The sequence below is a fragment of the Scatophagus argus genome, chromosome 1 (assembly GCF_020382885.2).
Source record: "Scatophagus argus isolate fScaArg1 chromosome 1, fScaArg1.pri, whole genome shotgun sequence".
NCBI classification, from domain to species: domain Eukaryota; kingdom Metazoa; phylum Chordata; class Actinopteri; family Scatophagidae; genus Scatophagus; species Scatophagus argus.
Window position 1 is genome coordinate 12,418,532 of NC_058493.1, and position 22,116 is coordinate 12,440,647.

At 41.7% G+C, this 22,116-nt stretch overlaps 1 protein-coding gene across 2 annotated transcripts; it reads right to left on the bottom strand.

The window, feature by feature from the left end:
• Window positions 1–325: 325 nt before the first annotated feature.
• ahctf1 (AT hook containing transcription factor 1) lies at window positions 326–21,306 on the bottom strand. Of its 2 annotated transcripts, none has more exons than XM_046383651.1 (40): window positions 21,047–21,306; window positions 18,578–18,704; window positions 17,679–17,829; window positions 17,357–17,459; window positions 17,059–17,239; window positions 16,535–16,742; window positions 16,157–16,273; window positions 15,963–16,047; window positions 15,693–15,843; window positions 15,283–15,415; window positions 14,827–15,008; window positions 14,570–14,631; window positions 14,137–14,265; window positions 13,881–13,971; window positions 13,572–13,661; window positions 13,210–13,350; window positions 12,878–12,982; window positions 12,479–12,575; window positions 12,180–12,303; window positions 12,015–12,071; window positions 11,664–11,810; window positions 11,334–11,524; window positions 10,965–11,109; window positions 10,637–10,768; window positions 10,238–10,385; window positions 9,867–10,017; window positions 9,682–9,783; window positions 9,174–9,318; window positions 8,781–8,996; window positions 7,853–8,525; window positions 7,544–7,732; window positions 7,172–7,277; window positions 6,621–6,742; window positions 6,217–6,512; window positions 4,213–6,009; window positions 3,632–3,875; window positions 3,222–3,395; window positions 3,044–3,141; window positions 2,463–2,551; window positions 326–1,155 (listed from the first exon to the last, which is right to left on the bottom strand). In XM_046383651.1, the coding sequence occupies exons 2-40, from the start codon at window positions 18,696–18,698 to the stop codon at window positions 957–959; spliced, it is 7,692 nt and encodes a 2,563-aa protein (XP_046239607.1). In that variant the 5' UTR covers window positions 18,699–18,704; window positions 21,047–21,306; the 3' UTR covers window positions 326–956. The 2 variants fall into 2 exon arrangements, with proteins under 2 accessions (XP_046239607.1, XP_046239598.1); XM_046383642.1 differs by having other exon boundaries at window positions 3,632–3,905.
• Window positions 21,307–22,116: the final 810 nt, after the last annotated feature.

Here is a 22,116-nt window from a genome sequence, read left to right on the forward strand (position 1 = left end):
CATTCATCAGAAAATAGCCTGTCTGTCATAAGGTGGTTTCCACAAATGTGATTGAACCTATTAACATTTCCCAAAACAATTTTAACAATTCCAAACCGCTGTGCAAGTCCTTGTTTTTTTGTTTGTTTCTGTCACACAACAACAGCCCCATGATGTACAGGAATAACAGTCCAAATCTGATGGCATTAGTGTACAAGTCTGTGCCTCTTTCACAGAAAATCTCCTCAAAATTGACTGAAAGTTTTTAAGACTATGACATAGGCAGTCTGATTAGAGGATCAAATGCATTCCAGACACATTTAAAACTTAAAAATGAACATAATTCTTTAGGATTTATTTATTAACTTTATTTGGAACATAGCAAAAGACTATATACAAATTTGTCAGTAGAAATCTTATCTCCACTGGGATGGTTGCTTTTCTTCTTAAATAGAAAAAACAGCAGGCCTTGAAATCTTAAAAGCAAACAACAGCAAAAACAAAAAACAAAACTTAAAATAAAAGAATGTAAATAAAACCTCTTTATCAGAGGCAGGTTCAGTTCAGTCTCTGGTTTTATGAACGAGGGCTTCTAAAAGCCCACTCATCGCTTTCCCTTGTGCCAGTCTGCGCCCACAGACTTGACCGCATTACGAGGAGCGTCGCAAAATGTCCAACACAAAACGGCCACAGAAACAGTATCATGCGGAACATGTGATCTCTAAAAATATAGTCCTCTCTCACACGGTTATCCACCAGTGTGTTTTGTCGCAAAAATATATTTTTAGGCCTACATTGCTTTTGTTTAATTGTCCTACAGAGAAGTCAGTATACAAACCGCAGCACTGTGAGGCATTTGAGGAAATACAGCCATCATGAGTTGAGGCATACGCATTTATTTGACAGCTCCCGACTGAGTCGTTTCAAATCTTTGTGGTGGCTGTCTGAGGTTCGCCTGTTAAAACCACCAGCCCTCCTTACAGTTTCTTCCTCCGTGTGACAGGTTTTGTGAAAACGGCATCCATTATTCGTTTCCGTCGAAGGTTCATGCTCGAGGCTGGGGCCTCTTCCTCCTTGATCTTCTTGAGTGCTCGTGGGAGCGGATCAGCTGGGCTGGGCAGAGGCGAGATCAGTTCCACCTCTGTGACAGGAGGTGGCTCTGAAACACTTTTGGATCTGAAGAAGAAGAAGAAAAAAAAATCAAAACCTAAGCATGGAGCAATTTGCTTATGCTTAATTAAAAAGAGCCCAATAGAGTGTTAATTGTGATGAAGGCAAGTATCAGTCATACAAATATTTTTCTTCTGTCACTGAAAGATTACAGTCTTGCTTACATTATTTGACCAAAATTCTTGGGTATATGCAGGAATCCTAAGGATAATTTCAATACCTTTATAAGACTTTTTTAAAAACCTTTAAATTAAAGACCTCATCGCTGCTTTAAGCTGTTGTTAGCAACACATCTTTAACAGTTGTAATTTGCAATTTAACAGAAATGAGGTAAACTGAGAAGGAATAAAGCTTGAAAGAATAAACTAAACTAAAGGCAGGTTTATTGACATTCCCTTGAGGTCACAACAAGTAACAACCCAAGTAACAGCCCAGTTTTGTTGATGCTGTCAACAAGCTTTTGCTTAAAGTATGGTGCTAACCCGAATCTCATGACGTATCCAGTTTTGTCATTGCCACAGGTGAATGTCTTAGCAATGTCCGAATCTGGAAACATCGCCTTAAAAATATCAGAAATGCCTTCGTTTGAGTTCAATGCGCGATGATTCACCGCTGTGTTGAGACACCAGATAACCTCCGCACGCAGCGTTGCCACCCTTATCAGACGATGATGCAGAGGTCGCGGTCTTAGCTGTGTTGACCAGCTCAGCTGTCACATTACTCGGTGGTCGTGTTGCTGGTGGACCACAGAAAGATGTTATCGACAGCTGCTGCTGTCTGCGGCCAACAGCAGTCTTGTGGCTCGTACCTTGCATATGGGACTTAATTGCATTTATGCCCATCAATGCTACGCTTATGGTTTTTTCTTGCAAAGTGTGCAATAGGCTTCCTGGTTGTTATTTTCGACCGGCTTCATCCAGTCTTTAAATTTGGGCATCTCGAGCCAGGAGTCAGAGAACTTGCACTTCCCCATTTTTGTTTTCTTCTCTGTTTGGGCACCAGATCATTCGCTGTCACGCGACGTCGCTCCCGTACGCGGCGATCTAGCTCCAAGTATGCCACCGACACATTGTTGTTTATAATAATCGCGAGGAGGAAAATAAATATTCATGCATACTTTTTAGAGTCAAAGCATGAATGCCAAGAAAATTTAATACCTCATAAATTCGCGATTAAGACATTTTAATACTTTTTAAGGGCTTTAATTTTCCCACAATTGATTTATCAACTTTTAATACTTTAAAGCATTTTTTTCTCTTATGGTTAGTCTCAGGGGTCCATAAGGTATTTTTCTTTGGGAAACAGGATCTTACTTGGCTGTTCGTTTGCTAGTTTTTCTGGTCTTAGAGACACCTGCTGCTTTCTCCACTCCCACATGATCTTCTTCCGAAGCAATTTCATCCTGGTTAAAAAAAAAAGCAAAAGGCAACGTTAAAATGGTCTGTTGTTGAACATTTCTCCATCAAAATTGACAAGATTCTCCCTGATTTTCCAAATTAAACAATAATCCTTGAGATGTGTCTTCTGTCATTTCAAAGCAGTGTAAACATACTGTTCAAAGGCCTGGTCATAGAAGATACCTACACAATTACACATGGAGAGCCAAGGAAAATCAAAGCAGAGAACAGCAAGAAAACAAAACTGCAAACATGACAGCAACTGCTACACTGCAACTGATTTGCATGAAGTCAGCTAATATCACATTAAAATGTCTGTAGTCAAAATCTGTTTTAATCTAAAGTTAGAGGATTTTTTCATTTTTTTTCTGCTTAGCTAACAATGAACCGATGGGATCACATCTGAAGAACTGACCTACAGACTAATGTTCAGGTGAAAACACAAATCCTGCCTCCTCCTCACTAAAAGTGTGAAGCTCATGAGCAGAGGCACTTGCCTGAGGAGCAACAGAGGCGTCTTTCACAGCTCTTCTCCTGCTGCGAGTGACAGGAGCAGCAGACTCTTCGCTCGGACCAGGAGACTCGGCTCTATTAGCTGACACATCAACACAGCACGGGGTTAAAAACCCATCATGGATAAACGGACGGACATGTGGATAAAGAGAAGTGGCTCACCTCGTGTTCTTCTTCGTGAGGGTGAGTAGATGAATGAATGCTCGCCCAGACTAGACTCCTCGTCCTGCTCAGGGACTAAGATGTCTTTCATAGGATGTAGTGATTGATTCTGCTCCACCGATGACTTTGAACTCCTCTTGCCGACTCTTACCATTTTGTTGACGACTACTTGGCCTGTATAACCAACAATATACACTTTTATGCATTCATATACATGCATTTAAGTTTATTTATTAAGCAGATGTCTCAAAGAAACCAGGATGCAGAAAGAAAGTACACAATGTCACAAAAAAAAAAGTGCCATAATATGTAGTGTTGTTTTAAAGTCTATTATAACGTGCTTATAGATAGCAGTGTGTTAATGAACCCTGTAAATTATATTTTTGGTGTGTATGCAGCCTCACATGTACCTTCCTGCCTCTCCTCTTCATCCTGAAGTCTCTTGATGAGGGCATCTGCGACAGGGGTTTCAGAATCCACCTCTAATGGTGAGTCCAGTAAGGGAAGGTCTTCCTCAGGGTGATCCCAGAGTTTGCTTCTAGATGGTCGGAGGGAGCTGGTGCGACCAGCCTTGCTGTTCAGCTTAGGCTCAGGCAGAGCTTCACCTTCTTTTATATTTTCACTTATCAGCTCTCCTCTCTTCTTCCTTGCACTCTGAGGAAGTGATATGGGAACCAGTTTTACCTGCGAGCATTGAATGTCATCAGCAATTGACAGGGGATGGATCACATTTATCAACATGCAATGTGGAATCAAGTAACATGGACAAAATGGGTGATTCTGAAAATGATATTGTGAAGTAAATCATTTTTGAGAAAGTTGTGCATCAAATACATAAAAAAGTCACAAAAAACAGCCTAATATCTGTCAACAACAGATGGTGGTGAACAAGATGAAATATGAAATATGAAGCTTCTGCAATTTGATTTCAGCTTATTTAACATCAACAGCTTGGAAAAAAAAAAAAAAAGATACATATATGAATCCTTACTTGTGGATAAACATTTAAGGTGTTCCGGCTGGACTGTCGAGTTGCCCTGCCAGGGCTGGAAACTTGTTTTTTGTTCTCTTCCTCCGGCAGGGCTTGCTGCGTGTCTGATGACTCCGATGATGTCTTGGTTCTCCTGGAGCTGTGTTTGACAGGAGATGCAAACACCTCCTGTTCCTTCTCCTCTTTCAGGATTTCTAACGTAGTTGGTGCCACATCGCTGCTACTTGCTATCCTTCTGCTGGACCTCCTTGGAGTGTTCCCCTGAGTGTTCCTGCGTTTGGCCGTTGTGGGAGTCTTAGAGTTTGCTTGTCGAGTAGCCTTCGGGTCTGTGATCTCATCCTCACACTCCTCTTCAATTTCAACCTCTGTGGCTGCAGACACCTCCTCACTACCCCTTTGGCTGGACCGGGTTGAAGCAGTCCTCTGGGAAACCCGTTGTCTGGACGGAGAGGAAGCCTTGGAGGTTGATGCAGCTGTGGTATCATTGTCTGTGGCCACCTCCTCCTGAACCCCTTCTTTAGCAGACTCTAGCAGGGCTCTGCGAGTACTTCTTCGAGGTGTGCTAGCTGGGACTTTGACCTCCTTGGTCTGTCTGCTTTTTCTGGGTGTACGACTCGGAACCAGATTGCTGGCTTCTGCCTCCTCTACTTTCCCGTCCTCCTCTGGTTCCTCTGCTTCCTCCTGGAGGGGAGAGATGAAAGTAACTGTCCTCCCTCTCGTTGTCCTCCGTGTCGGGGTTGAAGGAGCTTTCTTTATCCTCTGAGCAGAGGGGGTCCCTGGCACAGGCTGTTCCTCTGACTGGCTATTTAACACAGGTTTCTCTGCGTCATCATCTTTATGTTTTCTTTGCCTTTCACTAGCTCTCCTTTTCATTTCGTTCTCCATCTTAACTTCTTCCCCGTGCTCCTCATGTGTCTCCTCTGAGGCTTCGTGGTCATGCTCTTTCTCCTCGACAGTGGCCATCTCTGTGCTGGGGGCAATCTCTGAATCAGTATTAACAGGCCCATTCTCTTCAGGTTCTCCCTGTTCCTCAGCATGTCTTGGTTTGTCCTCCTCTGGTCCCATCTCCTCATCAGCAGCAGCATCTTCCTCAGCCATACCGTCTTTGTCATCTACAACTGCCAGGAGTTCTTCTACTGGAGTTGGCCCAGAGACCAAAAGACCTGCAAGTTCCTGATCTTCAGCCAGCATTACTAAGTCTCCATCATTCTGTTCTTTAGCATCCTCTGGCTCATGGGTTGCCTCAAAGTTTTCAGTTTGTAGGTCAGCTTGGTTAGCAAGTTTTACAACTTCTGACTCTGTCAGTCCATCCATGTTAACTGCATCCAAGATGTCCATCTCTTTCTGATGGTACCCTTCAGAGCCTTCTCCAGACAGGAGAGGATCCTGATAATCTGTGTCCAAAAGAATTAGCTCAGGTTTGACCACAGGTTCATCACTTGTCTCCACAGCTGGCGACAGGGTTGGAGGGTCAGAGAATTGCAGATCATTCTTCATAGGTTGTATGTCTGCCTCTTTATCCCCATCCTCATCCAGCATCAGAGAGAAGCTGCTGTGAGTTTCAGATCTTGGGTCATCTGGCAAAATGGTGTGTGGAAGCTCACTAAGACCCAGCTGAGAACTGTCCACCATTCCGTCCTGCCCCTCCATGAGCTCCAGAGGTACCAGGAGAGTGGTAGAAGGCTTAAGCTCCATATATGATGATCCTTGCTCTTCAAGCTCATCTGCCTCCATCCCTCCTTCATCTGCCCCAAGTCTCACCATCACCACTTCACCCTCCATGTCCTCTTCTACCATCTGTAATGGAGCAAATGCTGTTAACCGATTCATAATTTGTCTATAAAACATCAGAAAATGATAAAAAAAAGGACATCTTTAATTTAGATACTCTCTATTATTCTATATACTCTATGTTATGCTGGAATCAAAGAATGTTTGGCATTTGACAAATGATGACAAAATAATCAGTTAATTGACTAAACCTTTCAGCTCTGCACTTGTTACCTTCATCTCTGCATCGGGTGTGATCAGAGAAAACTCTGCAGCTTCATGCTCTGACAGACTTGGCAGGAAGTGCGCATGTCCCTGTTGTCCAAAGACAGAACTGGGTTGGAGGGGGGGTAGCCTCCCATTGCCCTGGACCTCCTCGATGATTTCCACCTCACTACCAGAGTCTTCCTCCTCCTCCTCCTCCTCCTCCTCCTCTTCCTCCTCAGCTTGATCAGATTCCTCCTCCTCATCTTCTTCCTCCTCAGACACAGGGCTAGAAAGTTCTTCGCTATCGTTTAAACTCACAACAGCTAGAGGGGAAGAAAGAACAAGCAGAAAAGGTGCAGGTGTGTGAGTCAATGACTAAAACAGCACTAGAGCACCAGCGTTAATGTTCATGTGTGTATAGTCATCCTCACAGTGGGAGTCGGTGCCTGTTGGCTCTGAGGATGTGACAGAGGCTATAGACTTTTGGCTGGTTAACACTGGGGGAGCTTCAACAGCTGCCTGTTCCTCCTCTTCAACCACAGCTGGTGACTCACTGAGAAAAAAAGAAAATGATGACTGAACTAATGAAAAACATTCAAGAGCTGATACTTACTTACTGACAAGGTCTATGGATTATGGATTAAAGTGAAACCATTAAAACACTTAATGTTGCTTAAGTGCATGCTCATGTTTTAATCTCTGAAGGTCTACACACCTTTAGGCAAACAATGGTTAAAGCTCAGGAACCAAAACAATAACAAGGTTCACCTGCTGGCTAAATGAGGGTAAACTTAATAACCTGAAATCAAAAGACACTCTGGTCAAAATTTCAACCAGCAGAGAACACATGCAAATCTCTGCCATATATGCCTTAGTGTTACAATTCATTTTTAGCAAACTATATTCTTCAGAGTTTCTGAGGGATGATGATGGTATCATGAAGAGATGTCGTCTTCTTGTAAGCAGAAAAAAAAGCACATACCAGCTGAAGGATGTTTGGGTCTGTGATGTGTCATGGATTCCTGAGCGTGCGAGTGGAGGAGACAGATCACTGCCAAACAGATGTCTTTGCACAAACTCCGTCAGATCTGTCAGTAGATAGAAAAATATCATCTACTGTAAGTATCAAGTCAATTACTATAACCTTAGCATGGCTGATTAATATAATGTTTCAATATCCACTGATAGGAGTCTCAGAAAAGCCAAGTTTACTGAAACATTGTTTCTACTTGATTGGTCTGCCATTTTCCCATAGTGTTGAGTAAATGTTAAATCCTTACAGTTTTGTCCTAAATGAGAGGGCTATATCTTGTAATTTTTAAAATATGAATGCATCATTTAATTAAAGAGGGACCTGTTGACTGCTCCAGTTCCTCTTCTTGTTCATATGTGGGTTCGGTGGTTTCAGATGGTTTCAGATGCTCGGTGAACTCTGTGGATTCACTGGACTTTGATTGGACGTCCTGTCCCACAGCTGACGTTGGTTGATCCTGAGATTCGACTTCAGTGAACGAGTCTGTGCACTCAGTTACCTGGTTACAAACTAGTCCCATACAAAATGTGTCAAGTGATGTTTCAGAGCATAGGAAATGTGTGTTTGCATTTTGGAGCCTTCTAACGCAAGGGAAAGAAACAAATGGAGCAAATTCTACAAATGAATTACCTTGACTGTGACTAGACGCATCCTCTTGGTCAAGAGTTGCTGCATCTTCTTGTTTGCTACTCAACTCAACATCTTGTTCAAGCGCCTTTTCATGCTGGACATCTTCCTCCTTTTTAGCCTCCTGTTCAAGACCAGTCTCCACCAAGTCCTCAAATGTTTCCTCCTTCTTCATTTGCTCCTCTTCTCTCTCTAGATCCTCTGATGTCAGAAGATGGGTTTGCTCAGCGGTTGGTGACGTCGTTTCCTCTGGCTCCTCCGTTTCAGTTAGGTTTTTGATGTTCAAAGTCACTACCTCATCGTTCCCTACAGATGTGTACCCTTCCGCTTCGTCCTGCTCTTCCGCGAGTGGTGCATCGTAGTACTCTAGAGTGGTATCTGTTGAACGAACAGACATCTGGCTGGCGTCAAAGCTCAGGCTAAGTCGTGCTTGTGTTGCATCCGATGGTCTGCTTTCCGCAGTGACTTTGTGGATGGAGGACGACTCATTCTCAAAGCATCTCAGCTGTGGTGAGAGAATACCGCCTTCTGGAGGCAAGAACTTTACACTAGACTGTTCCACTTTCTCGTCTCCATCCTCTTCCTCCTCAGCAGGCTGTGAGGACCAGGTCTTACGGGCAGCCTTGGACAGCGAGGAGCCTCTGGTCAGCAGACTAATCTCACTGTCTGCTGCCATCTGGAGTGGAAATGAGTTCCAAGAAGATTGGAAAACACATTTTATTATAAATACAAAATCAAAGAGGAAGATAACTGATCAGAGAGAGGTGCCAACACAAGCCACCAACCACCAAGCAGTAAAAAAAAAAAAAGTAGGAGGCTTAAAAATCATCTAATGAACTAAAACCTTGTCAAATGCAATCATTGCCCCAAAGAGTGTTTTGTGTGTTTTCTAGGAGCAAACACACCATTTGCATCTAGTGCTTGATCTTACCCCATTAGTCCATCGGATGCCCTTCTCTGGTTCTGGAGATTCTGCCTCTTCAATGAAAGTGATCCGACTCTCTTTGCTGCGGAGTGGGGGGGTGATGGAGCGTCCTGGAGAAGCAGAAGGGGTGGCGACTGGTGTGGGCCTCAGGCTGCTGCGCAGGATGGACTGGGGGGTAAAAGCTGAGAACCCAGGGCCAGAAGCAGCCAAGGCCCGAGCTCGCTGAGAGCCAAGAACATCAAACATGGTAAGCCACAAAACCAAGATGCTCCAGGACTACTAACTATCTATAAACAACATTTATGAATGTATATTCAGATGAACCTTCTTTGGAGTACCTTTGAAACATTAACTTTTTTGAATGCTAAATAAATAAATAAATGAATAAATTCCACTCACCTTGACAACCTGTGGTGTTTGCAACAGACTGAGTTCAGGGGCCTTGCTGGTGGTCTTTGGAGAAACCCAGGAGCTGGGAGGTCTGGGAGGGCTGAGAAGACGGCGAGGGGTCTGACAGGAGGGGTGAACCACCAAGTCAATCAACCTGGACAACATTGTAAAGGAGAAAGGAATACAAGACATGACTTTACGATGTCTCTAAAACGCTACACTGTGCAAACATAGTTTTTTGGAAAACAAATTCTGGCAACTTGGCAAGCTACTCTGAGGAAACTGGAAAATGATCCAGTTGTGTTTTTTACAGCAGCAGCGTCAACAATCCATTAACAGAACATCAGTAATGTGAAGATATGACTTTATAGCCTTTAGGAGCTGCCTTGCTGTGACACTCAACTAAATGTAGTCATTTCAGAATCAATTGCTGTTATTTTTGATGTCATTACCACAATAACAAATATGTATGAATTTCTTCATTAAACTGCTTAATGTGGAACTCTTGGGAGCCTACCTTGACTTTCGTTTAGAGGTCTTGGTGATAGGAGTTCCCAGGAAGGGGTCAGGAAGGGCAAAGGAGGAGGGCTTAGGGCTCTGAACGTCTGCTGTACGGGGGCTGACAGAAACAAATTGAAAAGGGTTAGAAATGAATCAAAACTAATCCAAAAAAAGGGAGAAATTTTGGTACTTTCTGTTCACCTTTTGACTGGGGAAGACTGTGGGGTAGCTCCTTTGCCTAACCACACCTCCTCAATCTTGACGAGGACATTGTTAATGAAGCCGGCCCTCGACATCACCTTCTCATTGGCAGACCGTTTGGTGATGGTCGACAGCGGCTGCGGCCGAGAAACTGAAGCACGGTATTTAAGTTTTTTTAGTTATGGTTTACATTAAATTAAAAAAACAGTAAAATGCAGCCATATCTTGGCAATAATATGCCTGGATCACACAAATACAAGTAATAGTACAAGTAATTGATGATAAACAAAAAACAAAAATAAATAAATAAAAATTAAATAAACAAATAAATAAAAAAAAAAGAAAGAAAGAAAAGATGAGCATGTCCTCACCCTCCCTATGAATAGCGTAGGGATGCTGGTAGGGCTTGGCTCTCTCCATTGCCAGTTTCCGCTGGACTCTGGGCAAAACTTTGCCATACTGATCCAAGATAGAGTTCCTGGTGTTGGACCGCTCTTTAAGCTTTGGGTCTCGCTCATTCTAGGAATAAAGAAGCAAAAGAATGTTTATTTTTCAATTTTATTAATTAATTTAATCATACATCCTATTTCTATTTTATAATATTTAATTTTACTCATTCCATTTTACTCGCCTATTTTTTTGGTAGCAGGGACAAAAAGAATTTCACTGCACATTGTACCGTGTATGATTGTGTGTGACAAATAAACAATATAAATCTTGTATCTTGTACATCTTTAACGTAAATGTAATTGTATGTGTGTCAAACATACCACCAGATTCATTTTGAGGCTGTGGTTAAGCTGCAGGGCAGGAATGTAGTTGGCCTGCTGAAGGTAATGAACCATCAGCAGTTCTCTGTTCTGGAGACCCCCTGTGCCCTGGAGAAACTTCTCCAAACATTCCTGAAACATAAATCCACCACTAGACATTGGCTTTATAATCCAAAAACACAAAGAAAGACCTACAAGCAGAATAATGAAAAGTTATGGTTTAAAAAAAATGTAGCCATTATACTTAGGTAAAACCACTGAGAAAAAAAAAGATCACAAATATCAGTGTCTCCCAACGTAAGCAAATAGCTGCTCATCTCTCTCCTACCTGTTCATTGAGGCCCAGGGGCAGTTTGAACAACTCCTTGATGAGGCCCAGCTCCTGGCAGCTCTCATACAGGAAGCCCAGCAGTTCACTCATGTTGAGGCGATTAGAGTGCTGTCGAAGTAAAGACCACGCCTCTATGAGACACCTGGAAGGAGGGCACACCAAACAACAAAAGGTAAAGAAAGGTAAATAACGATGACATCTCTGAATGAACTAATTAAGGGCTGTCATCATACTTGTTTCTGAAAATAGTTTCTTGTCCAAGTTGCTCAGTGACAAAGCTTTAAAAGCTTTTGTCAAATTTACCTGAGTGTACATTCACGCTAATGTTCTTGCACAGAGAAAGAAGTTCTCTCCGGTTGTTCTTACCTGTTGTGCAGCAGCACAGAGAGGCAGAGTTTGGCCTGAGATGTGGAAGAAATTGGGGGTTTCATAACATGGAAGTATCGCAGTGCCACTGAGTGTTGGCCCTGACACATCAATGCTTGCAGGACCCGCTCATGCTGCCATTCAAACTGACACTGAGAGGCAGCTGGATGCAAGAGAAGCTCAAATGAACTCTGACAAAGGACAAAGAATGACAGCATCATAAAAAGAAGTCACAAGAGGTCATAAAAGTTGTATTTAAAACTATAAAAATGTTTACATATCTCTGTATCTACCTTAGGGAAATATTAAGTCAATCAACTGTGTGTGTACCTGATGGTCATTATGGTCCAGGAGCCAGAGACCTTGTACCAGTTTCACCAGTCCCATAGGGATGGCAAAAGCTGTGGGGAAAGACTCTACCGATGCTCCCTCCTTATTGGGGAAGGAGTACATGACATCCAGCAACAGGTAAATCACCTGAGACAACAAGTCAAGGCTCATACAGGCAGTAGGATTAATTTAGCCCATCACTGGGAAATTTTCTATCAACACATCTTAAAACACCAGAACTACATGTCCATAGTCACAAAAATCTTACAATCCTGGAACTCCCAAAAAATACTGAAGCTGGCCAAGGCTGACACGAACATGTGCATTTGTCCATTATTTAACAAAAGATACAATTGCATGTTTGGCAGCTTCGTCAATGTTGTCCAGCAGATAAATGTCCAACAAGGCCTGTGAATCAAAAGGTAGAAAATCAATTCTTTACATAATCTAGAAGTCACAGATGCAAACCCAATTTGAGATTGATGAAACTCAAAGGTTAACAAGTTGAATGCTTACATGCAGTGTAGGTGGGGGGTATTGTCCTGTTCCACCCTCATCCCTCTTCCACAGGTTTACCAAATGTTCACCGCACTGACCGACCAAACCGTCAATCATTAAGCAGTCTGCACACCATGTGCCCCTAAGAAGAAGAAGAAGAAAAAAAAAAATTTCAGCTTTAGATCAACTTAGACCATCATCATCGTGGAAATATGAGATCTCAGATCTCTGTCATTCCAGTATCTGATGGACTCAACTATTGATCCAGAAGTGAAAATGTTGGTTATCTGCAGTGCTTTCAAGTGACGACTACTCACTTAGCCAGCCTGGTGAGCTCCTCTCTGCGTATAGTATAATAGTTGCTGATGACTGAATGAGTATAGAAAGGTCTGGAGATCTGGAGCGCGTCATCATCTGTTGAGGAGAGGGGGATGAAAAGAAAAAGAAAATAAAACTGAATACAGTGATACTGAAAGGTTTGACAACCCATTTACAAAATGTATGCTCCAATGATTTTCTGTGAATAGAATAAAACAAACTCAGGAAACACATTTCTGTAAATTTTAATGAATATTATAAAATATTATATATTAATATTATAAAATGTTATAATGTAATATTTTTAACTGGTTACACCCAGCTAAAGGTCGTTCTTTTCCTCTACGCTACACAATGTTTATAGTTTAAGAATAGCGTATATGGCAGCAATACTTTACCCGATCCTTCAGGCAGTAAACCAGTGCGACAGAACCAGAGCACCACCTGAGCATACATGGAAATCAGACTGGATACCATGTTCTTGGTCATCAGACCCACCAGTCCTACATAACAAAAAAATATAACCAGAACCCATCAACAATTACAACTAAGTAAAAACAACAGAACCATAAAGCTGTGAGGTGATGAATAAAATTTTTCCAGTGTTCGGACAACAAAAAATAATTACAAGAGTATTTCATTACAGTTCAGCACAAATGGAGTCAACAGTGTCTGTGCGCTGACAGAACCTGTATGTGAACTTGTAAATGTGACTGTGCATACATGGCACCTTTTTGTGTGAGCTCCTGAGCTTCACTGAGCAGACAGTGGAAGATGGTACTGAGGTTACTGAGCAGCCTCTGGCTGTGCTGTAGCAGCTGCATGGTCTGAGGGTCTGTAAAGTTGGATGAGCTGTCAAACAGTGGTGCACCTGACAAACAAACACAAAGGAGGAAAAGGCAGACGATAAATAAATGTGTTACCTTACAAACAGGTTATGCAGTCATACCTGATCTAATCTACTCAAATGAATCACTGGGTAGCCTTTTTTCACTAGCCTGTCTAAACCATATTGTACCTAATTCAGAGGGTCTTTCAATTAAAAATAAGGATAATATTATAATAAATATTACATTAAAAATTAAAACCTACAGATGCTATCTAGTTCCTCCTTCGTCTGGACCACTTTGTTCCAGGCCCAATCCAGGATGTAGCGCAGGTTCAGTGCAGAACCTGGTTGTTCTGTTGAGGACAGACAGAATTACGAGCATTAGAGTTGAGGGTCGGGCCGCGTTGGTGGCTGTGGCATGTTTGTAGAGAGGCTGAGGAAAACTTTTCAGTAAGTCAAAAAGAGCAGCAGTAAGCCACATTTTACCACATACTTGCCTTGATGGGTGCAATGAGATTGGGTGAGCAGTTTGATAAACTAATTTAACAGGTATTCCAAGTATAAATCCTCACCTTCTGCAGTCCACTGCTTGATACAGCCAGTTATCAGTCCCAAGGAACTGGTCTCCACCGCTGTGGACAAGATGGCATCCAGTTGCTCCTCCTAATGACACCAAGTTACATGTACAAATTACTATCAAAACTTTGTGATAAATATTTTCTTTAATTTTGTGTTTTCTTTTGTACCAAGTGAAAGAATTCCTTTACTGTGAGCTAAAAAGAGAACAACTAAAGCAAATGCATTAGCTTTGTGGGTCTGTGTGTGTACCTGAGAGAGGCTGGAGGCCTGGGTGTCAGCCAGGCGAGATGAGAGAAGGCCAGACATGAGGCAGCGGGAGTAGCTGGTGGAGATGATGTCACTGGAACAAGGAGCAGCTTTCTTCAAAAAGCTCAGAGTCTGGTGTTAATGGCAACAGTGAAGTGTGAGAAAAGCCTATCTTCCATTCAAATCATCTTCACATACTTAAATCCTACCTGCATGATAAATATTGTGCAGTTTTGGTGATAAACATCACATTGTCTACTGCTCATTACAGCACAAAAACACACAAGGAAAAGGCTAAATATTACAGAGGAAAGGCCATCTACACTGAAATAAGAACAGTTTGAAGTCTATCTTTTCATTTATGTACAATCATATATTCACTCACTACAGTCAGCATTTGGAAGCCATAAAATTAATAGTAACACAAGGAACTTGCCTCTTTCTGATAGCCAGAACAGGTTAAGTGCACAATTCCAGAGTTGAGCAAGCAGGTTGCATCTGTTGGAGGACAAAAAAAAACAGTCAACAACAATCCTGATTAGTAAAACTATATTTCAACAACAAGCCTGGGCATGTATGCACAAACAAACTCCTGAGCAAACAGGCAACAGCAAATACACAGGGACACAGTGTGAGAAAAAAAATCTCAAGATCTCATATTGAGATTGCTTTACATACAGCATCTAAACCTACCAAAGTTATATGTGGTGGGGTTGAAATACTGTTCTGGTGGGGGGCAGGTGAAGGGCAGGCCCCTGCTCAGGCTGCGATCATGCACCACCGCATCCAGGAGGACATGTGAAGACACCATCTGCACCACAGGGTCCAGAGACCAAACTGCCAGGTAGGGACAATTTTGCAGAGACTCTCCAGTTCTAACAACAACACACAAGTGAAAGTGAAATGCACACACAGTAAATCCAGCAATAAAAACAATAATCTCAGGAAGAGAGGACACTGAGTACTTTATCACCTGCATCACTGCTGTTTTGTTAAAACACTAACAAGGATAAAACAACAATAATTTAAATATTCAGTAATAACAAAATTTTAGTCATCCATCATTTAAAAACCATGTAATACTGTAAAGCCTATACATTATGAAAATACAATTAAATGATCTGAAAGTTTGCAATGTCTCCACTGTACCTTAAAGAGTCTGGCATTTGTGCATGGTACCAACGGTTGATGTCAAAAACCCCGATGTAGGTAGATGGAGTTCCCTGACCATAGGCCTTCACTTGCCAGCTGAAGATAGACACACTGGTGTCTGGAGATGCAACTGAAAATAAGAAAAAGTGTTGAAGTAAGAAAAAAAATGCAGGTACAAAACAATAAGAGCACAAGGAGATACAAAACAGTAAGAGAGACTGGGACTGTTCTCCATTATTCAGTAGAAACAATTTCAATCACAACGCACACTGGTGGCGTTGTGTGGTTTAAAGATTTCATTCCCCTGCTAAGCCAAAACGGGCAATGTCAAAGGTTATTGGAAACGCTCAAAATCAGAACTAAAGACACTTTCACCCTCTGCACGTAATCTCAGGAAGTATGCTAACCTTCTTTCATGCTGTCATCCATGTCAGGATGGGGCCTGAACTTCTCGATGGTCTGGCAACTCAGCAGACGAGTATTGGTGGCCTGGGCCCTGAGAGGAAAAGCTGTGCCATTCAACTCCTGGCTGTACCGTTCTTCACAGTACTCCAGACCCTGAGTTACAGAAAGTTAAACAGGGAAGAGAATAAATCACGTCAGGTAAATCTACAGTAGATTTGCTAGGACTGGACCTGCATTGTAAATGTTACTATAATCTTGTATGCACTACAGACCTCATAGAGGATCTTCCCAGAAGATAGACACTTCCTTTCACTGAAGGCCAGCTGGAGCAGGTGGAGGCTGACCATATCTCCCTCACTGAGTGAGAGTGAAAGGAGGTACAGGGACAAAAGTAAGCAATCAGTAAGCAAAAAATATTACTTTGCCACTTTATCTGAATGGAATACTTCTTATATGCAAGACTTACAGGTCCTGAGCAGACTGGACAGCCCAGAGGTAGCAACAGTTCCTGGGGTCATTTTCTGGCTCCTGGAAGGTGAAGGCGTGAACAGGCACCCTGCCACCTTCTAACTGGGAGTGGTATCTACACATTACAAATCAAACAACAAACAGACACAAATACAGTGATTCGAAGAACATTTAATATCAATGGTAGACGATAACCTCACCAGTGCTGATGAATTCAACTAAGGCAAAATGTATTACTGCAGTATAAATCTACTCAATGTGACATGCAGTAACGATGCATTGTGGCCTAATTTCACAGGAAACACTATCCAGAATTGAAATGCACAAGATCTTCTTCACTTTTGAAATGAAAATCAGAAGTAACACAAAGACTCACTCCTTCTTTAGAGTCTTCATGTTCCACAGTTGTAAGTATCCATCAGAAAATCCCACTGCAAGCTGGTTGGTCCGGGAGATGTACTGCAGAGCTGTGGCTCCAACGCCACTGGGTCCATTCAGCTGAAGGCAAAGATGTCTGCCCTGTCTGGTGCTGACTTCTCTAAGTCTAGGGATGTCTGCAGGAGATTTGGTAACTACCTGCAAGTCTGGGAACAGAAAGTAAATAAAAAAAGAGATGGTTTTAGATAGAGAAGCAAAAATGTGTGGGAGGAAAAACAGCAAGAAGTGTGCTGCTTTATTATTTTATTCACAGAGCAGTTGCAATGCACCTGTAGGTGTCAGTACACAACCAGTTTTCCCCAAGGCTTGATTCTAAGGCACATGGCAAGCAGAATAGGGAAAATGAATCATTTCTCCCTTTCCAAATAAGTTTAAGAGGATGAAGAGTTGTAATGGATGAAAGACAACCAAAAAGAACAAACAAACACATAAACAGAATCCTTCTTCAGGCAGGCTCCTCACCTGAAGCCTCCAGTTCACTTTGGCTACATGACAGGTCGTCGAGACAAAGGTCCACAAGTAGAACATGACCGAGATCTGTTACTACGGCGGCAATGCCAAAGAACCAGCGCAGGCTCTGGTGAAGATGCTGGGTCGAAGTGCTTGCTCCACCATAACTCACCAACGGCTCAATAGCTGTAATCTAGACAACAGGGGAGTTGAAAGAAGTAAAAACAGACAGATGGTCTCAAGGTTTTTGTTGATAGGATAGGCTGTCATTTTCCATAAGTTGACTCTGAAGTCCAAAACGCTAACTCACTCTGCCTGGTATAACCACAGCTTTGACTACCCGTGACAGTCCCAAGTCAAAAAGACACAGCACACTGCCCTCTGCTTCCTCCAAGCCAACCAGCAATCCAGACCTAGTAAAATAAAACAGTAAATAAGCTCACATTTGATATTTACTCGCCATTTATAGTTATTTAATAGTCTCTTTGTAACAAAATGTTGAAGCATGTGATTCCTACAGTTGTCAACTACAATTCATCTTAAGTTTGCCTAACAGTTAAAAGTTAGTTTCCACTGATTGTAATCAACATCAAAGAGCGATAAAGAGACAGACAGTGAAAAAGAGCACTGACCGTTTGAGCCAGCTGAAGTCCCTGGCAGCGAGGACACTTGGTGGGTGCTCACCTGCACCACTGAAGCAGTACGCAGACAGCCGTTCTCCTGTCATTGCATGGACAACCTCCAGATGGGGGCCGCATGCCAGCCAGGCCAGCCCGCTGCGGCCTTCACACCGAGGCAAAACACAAAGAGTTCAGGGGGTTAAGACCCAGGATTATCCCCAAACCAGGATCTATTTTTAACAGTTCATGAGATAACAAGTGACCTGTAGTCAGTTGTGCAACCCAATCTAAAGCTAAAACTTAGTCTAGTGATAATGCAGAAAACTGAGTAAATTAAAATTCTTATTTCTGAAAGTTTGGTTACACCTTGAGATTCTGCAGTGACTTCCATGTTTATACTGTTCACCGTCTGGTGCTGTTCCAGCAAAGAGTCAAAGATTCAAAGTATTTATTTTCATATGCACAGTAAGGACACAGGTTTCCTCGTACAATGAAATTCTTACTTTGCTGTCCACAATGAACGTACGTGTTTAAAGCTGCAGTGACAATATTTACATACACACACACAGCAAGTAATTACTAAGAATTCTACCATCTAATGGAACAACCCAATTTAGTCCCTTGTTTGACACTTTACTGTTTCACTTATACAGATAATATATTAGACATCGATTATGATGATTCTTATATAACTTTAGACACCTCAACCATTTCTACTACAACAAAGGAAAATACTGACTACAAAATGAATCACGTTCTCAACTTCTGTGAGAGAAATACTTCTATGTATTTATTTGGACATTCATGGAGCAGTGACAGTGGGTGTTAAACCGTTGGTTTGTTACTGCAACTAAGGATGGAGAGGAAAAAAAAAAAACACTGATTTCATTGATCAGTCGAAATAGGCCTACCAATCGTGAACTTCCCATGTAGCACCGAGTCCAGGGTGATCTCATCCTCCCCCAGAGCGTCTACAGTCACTGCTGGGAAAGGCAGCAGGCTGCTGGTGACTTGGGCAGTCAGGTCATGCATTGTTCACTGTATAAACAGCAACAAAGGACATAGAGTGGTTATAAAGAGTGGTTATAAACTAGTCTATTTCCCTTGTAAAAATTATTGATGAAGGTAAGAGGTCAAAATATAATTTTGTCATCAATAAGCCCCTGACACTTTCTCACTAATTAAACATTAATAAGTCAAAGTAAAATGAGAACTTGCAAAACACTCTTTCTAAACTCTCGCTTCTCCATAAGTCCTCTGCTTGGCTGGATTTTACAAAAGAGGTCTTTCTTTCAAACACACAGTTGCACCTGTTGCACCCAGTTGCACCCCAACTGGGGCTACAACTGGGTTTGTGCTCTCATCAACAACACGAGACACTGCTCTTAGCAGATGTAAGTTGTGATAAAGCTCTAGATTTAACCACCATTTAAATCATTGATTAAGAATTGTGTAAAAGTGGCCTTTATTAAAAATGGCCAATCCAGACTAACTGACAATGCCACAGTCCTTTCCACTTACAGGTCAAGGACAAAAAACAACTAAAGTTTCACTGTAAAGTCAAGTCAGAAGGCATTACTCATTCCTCTGCACCTTTGGTCAACGATCATCAAATCCAGGCTTTAACGTTCACATTTACACTGCTTATTTATCAAGGTCCTCAATAATTTGGAAAGGCCTGATTGTTTACTTCACAAAATCAATATTATCTGAAAGGATGTTATTAAATTTTTGACAAAGATTTGCTTATATTTGATGTCATTAAAATTTGTACTAAGATGTTTTACCCTGTTGATTTCTACTTACATTTGTTATATTTTTACCATTACTGAATCAAGTCTGTAAATGTTTATGCTGGTCTTCAGCCTTGCTATTGAACTACTAGTGCTCCAAAAAGATAACGTTATCTAAAGCAGTATGGTATAGGCCTATACAGTGGGACTTTCATGGCCAACTCAAACGGAAATTTGTCAGTTTCACAGTGCGCAAAACTGGACACAACACTGCCCTCTGTGACCGCATTGGAAAACACAATGGATTCATGTGAAATCCCGCGCAACAAACCTGTCACTACGCAGCCACATGCCATAGCGTGAGCTGAACATGCACATGTACCAATTAACGCTACCAACTAAATAAGCTCAGTTTCTGGACTGTTAGGCGTCGTCACACTGTGATAAGGACAAAGATCCCACAACAGCGGTTCAGCTGAAACAAATCATACGTTTGGCTTCACCAAATACAACATCTAGCGCTCACGTGTGTCAATATTTGCACGGATTGTGTGCGACCACCCATACAATTTATAACGTGTTAAAACTCGGAACAGCTTTCAAATGTAGCCCATCGTCAAACATATGAGACACGATCTAGGCTTTATAGATATTGTAGATATCAGGCTAATGAGAGTTCGTTCGTTAGCATCTACGGAGCACAGATTAGCTTCACGAGCTGCAGCTGTTAATGATGAGCTTGACATCATGTAAACAAACAAGCAATGGCTTTATTTATGTGATATGATACACAGTACCGTTAAACATAAGCCAAAGTAACGGCATTAAAATTACTAAACTGATATTAAGTGCAGAATACCAACTTGTAGCTGCCTCATACACTTTCCTCATTACATTAGCAGGCTACCCAGTTAGCTTGCAAGGTCATGTAGGAATGCACTATATATCCCAGTTCACCGTTAAAGTTAAGCTAGCTAACCGAGCTAGCAAAAAGCTTACATGACATCCATTCGGGAATGACAGCAGTCAATTCACTTCGTGTCTGCTGTTCAGTTATTCACTCTATGTTACAACAAACAGCCAACTACAGGGCTTACTAACATTTAACCCTCGAGTTAGTTTCGTAACACGGATTCTAACTAGTTAAAACAAAGTCAGGGTGGCTAGCTAGTCTAGCCTGAGGTACACTAGCACTTTCGCTAGCGTAAGCTATAGCGATTGCTGGCGTTAATGTTAGCAAACCTCTAACGTTATGTACGTTAGTTTTTCTGGCTGACAACCAGGACTAACGTTAGTATTTCTACAGCTACCATCATACTATAACCTCATTGTCAAGTCTTGTCTTTACTTGAATTCAAGAATTTAGCTATATCTTGATTTAGCTTTAGCTGGAATAGTGCAAACGCACCGCAGAGTAGTCCGGCAACACTAAACTAGTGTTAACTAGGTGGTAGCTAGTGGCAACATCATCATAAAGTCAGTCTTCATTAGCAACAAGTCAAGCTCTTGTTATAAATCGTATTGGGTATTTAGCCAGCAAATCTAATTTCGTGAGCTAACCATGTTAGCTTTCTTCCAACTACGCTGGAAAACGTGATGCAATGAGCCGCTAGCTGCTACCAACGTTAACATTAGCTGCTGCATTACCTGCCCGATGTTGACGGCTTTATCGGAGCCGTGGGATTTTATATTTCCTTGATGAATCTCCCGATTTCTTCTATCCTCTGTCATAATCCACTCCTTCTCAAAGTACATGCGTAGTGCCCTATGTGCGCTTCAACTGACTGGCAAGCACGAGATGCTCACTCTGGTTTCAGGCTTGTGCACCTAAAAGCGCCATTTCCACGCAGAGGAAAGTGCTCAATGCAGTTCTTCTTCTCCGGCTTTGTTTCGGGATGAGTAGACACTGTGGTGGCGTAGTGCTGCCCTCCTCTGTATGGGCATAACACCTGCTTAGACACGTAAATTATTTTTGTGCTAGCATTTCAAATGTGCCTCATCTGCTGCTCTAAATGCCACTTATGGTTTATCTCAATTTTTTGTGTACAATCAAATGTTATGATGACATCCAGCACTGTCAGTGGTGCACTTGTTCCATAGGTCTTAAATGTTAAAAACATGTTTAAAAGTCAAAAATAAAGACTAAAATAGAAAGCTTTTCTGTGAGTACAAGGTGACACCAGAACAGATGATTAAATTATGTTTATTTACATTTTACACAAACACCATCTAACCCAGGTGCCAATAGTGAAAACAAACTGGTAGCAGCAAGTATGATGGCAAAATGAGTTCATAATATTTATACAAGGAGCACTTTTTTGCACTACATGGGAAAAAGAAAGTTGCGCAACAGATGTTTCCCAACTTGTCTCTTATACTCAGAGCTGAATTACACTGACGCAAAAAAGAAAATTAACAATTACAATTACAACCTTGCAGTTGTATGCCAACTAGTCACATTAATGTTCAGATACATGATATAGTAGATGTTCTAAACAAAAAATAAATTATTTATATTTTAATTAATTTGATGTATTTTTTTGCAAAATGGAAGTTATCGCTATATTGACATGTAGGATTTCTTTGAAAATTTCCAGGAGCATGCTGTCTTAATTTAAAGACTGTTTTTACAGAGCATTACAGAGGACCGACAAAGAGCTTCACCATGTGGTGCAATGGCAGTTACCTGAAGCTCAATATCATCAAAACCAAGGAGC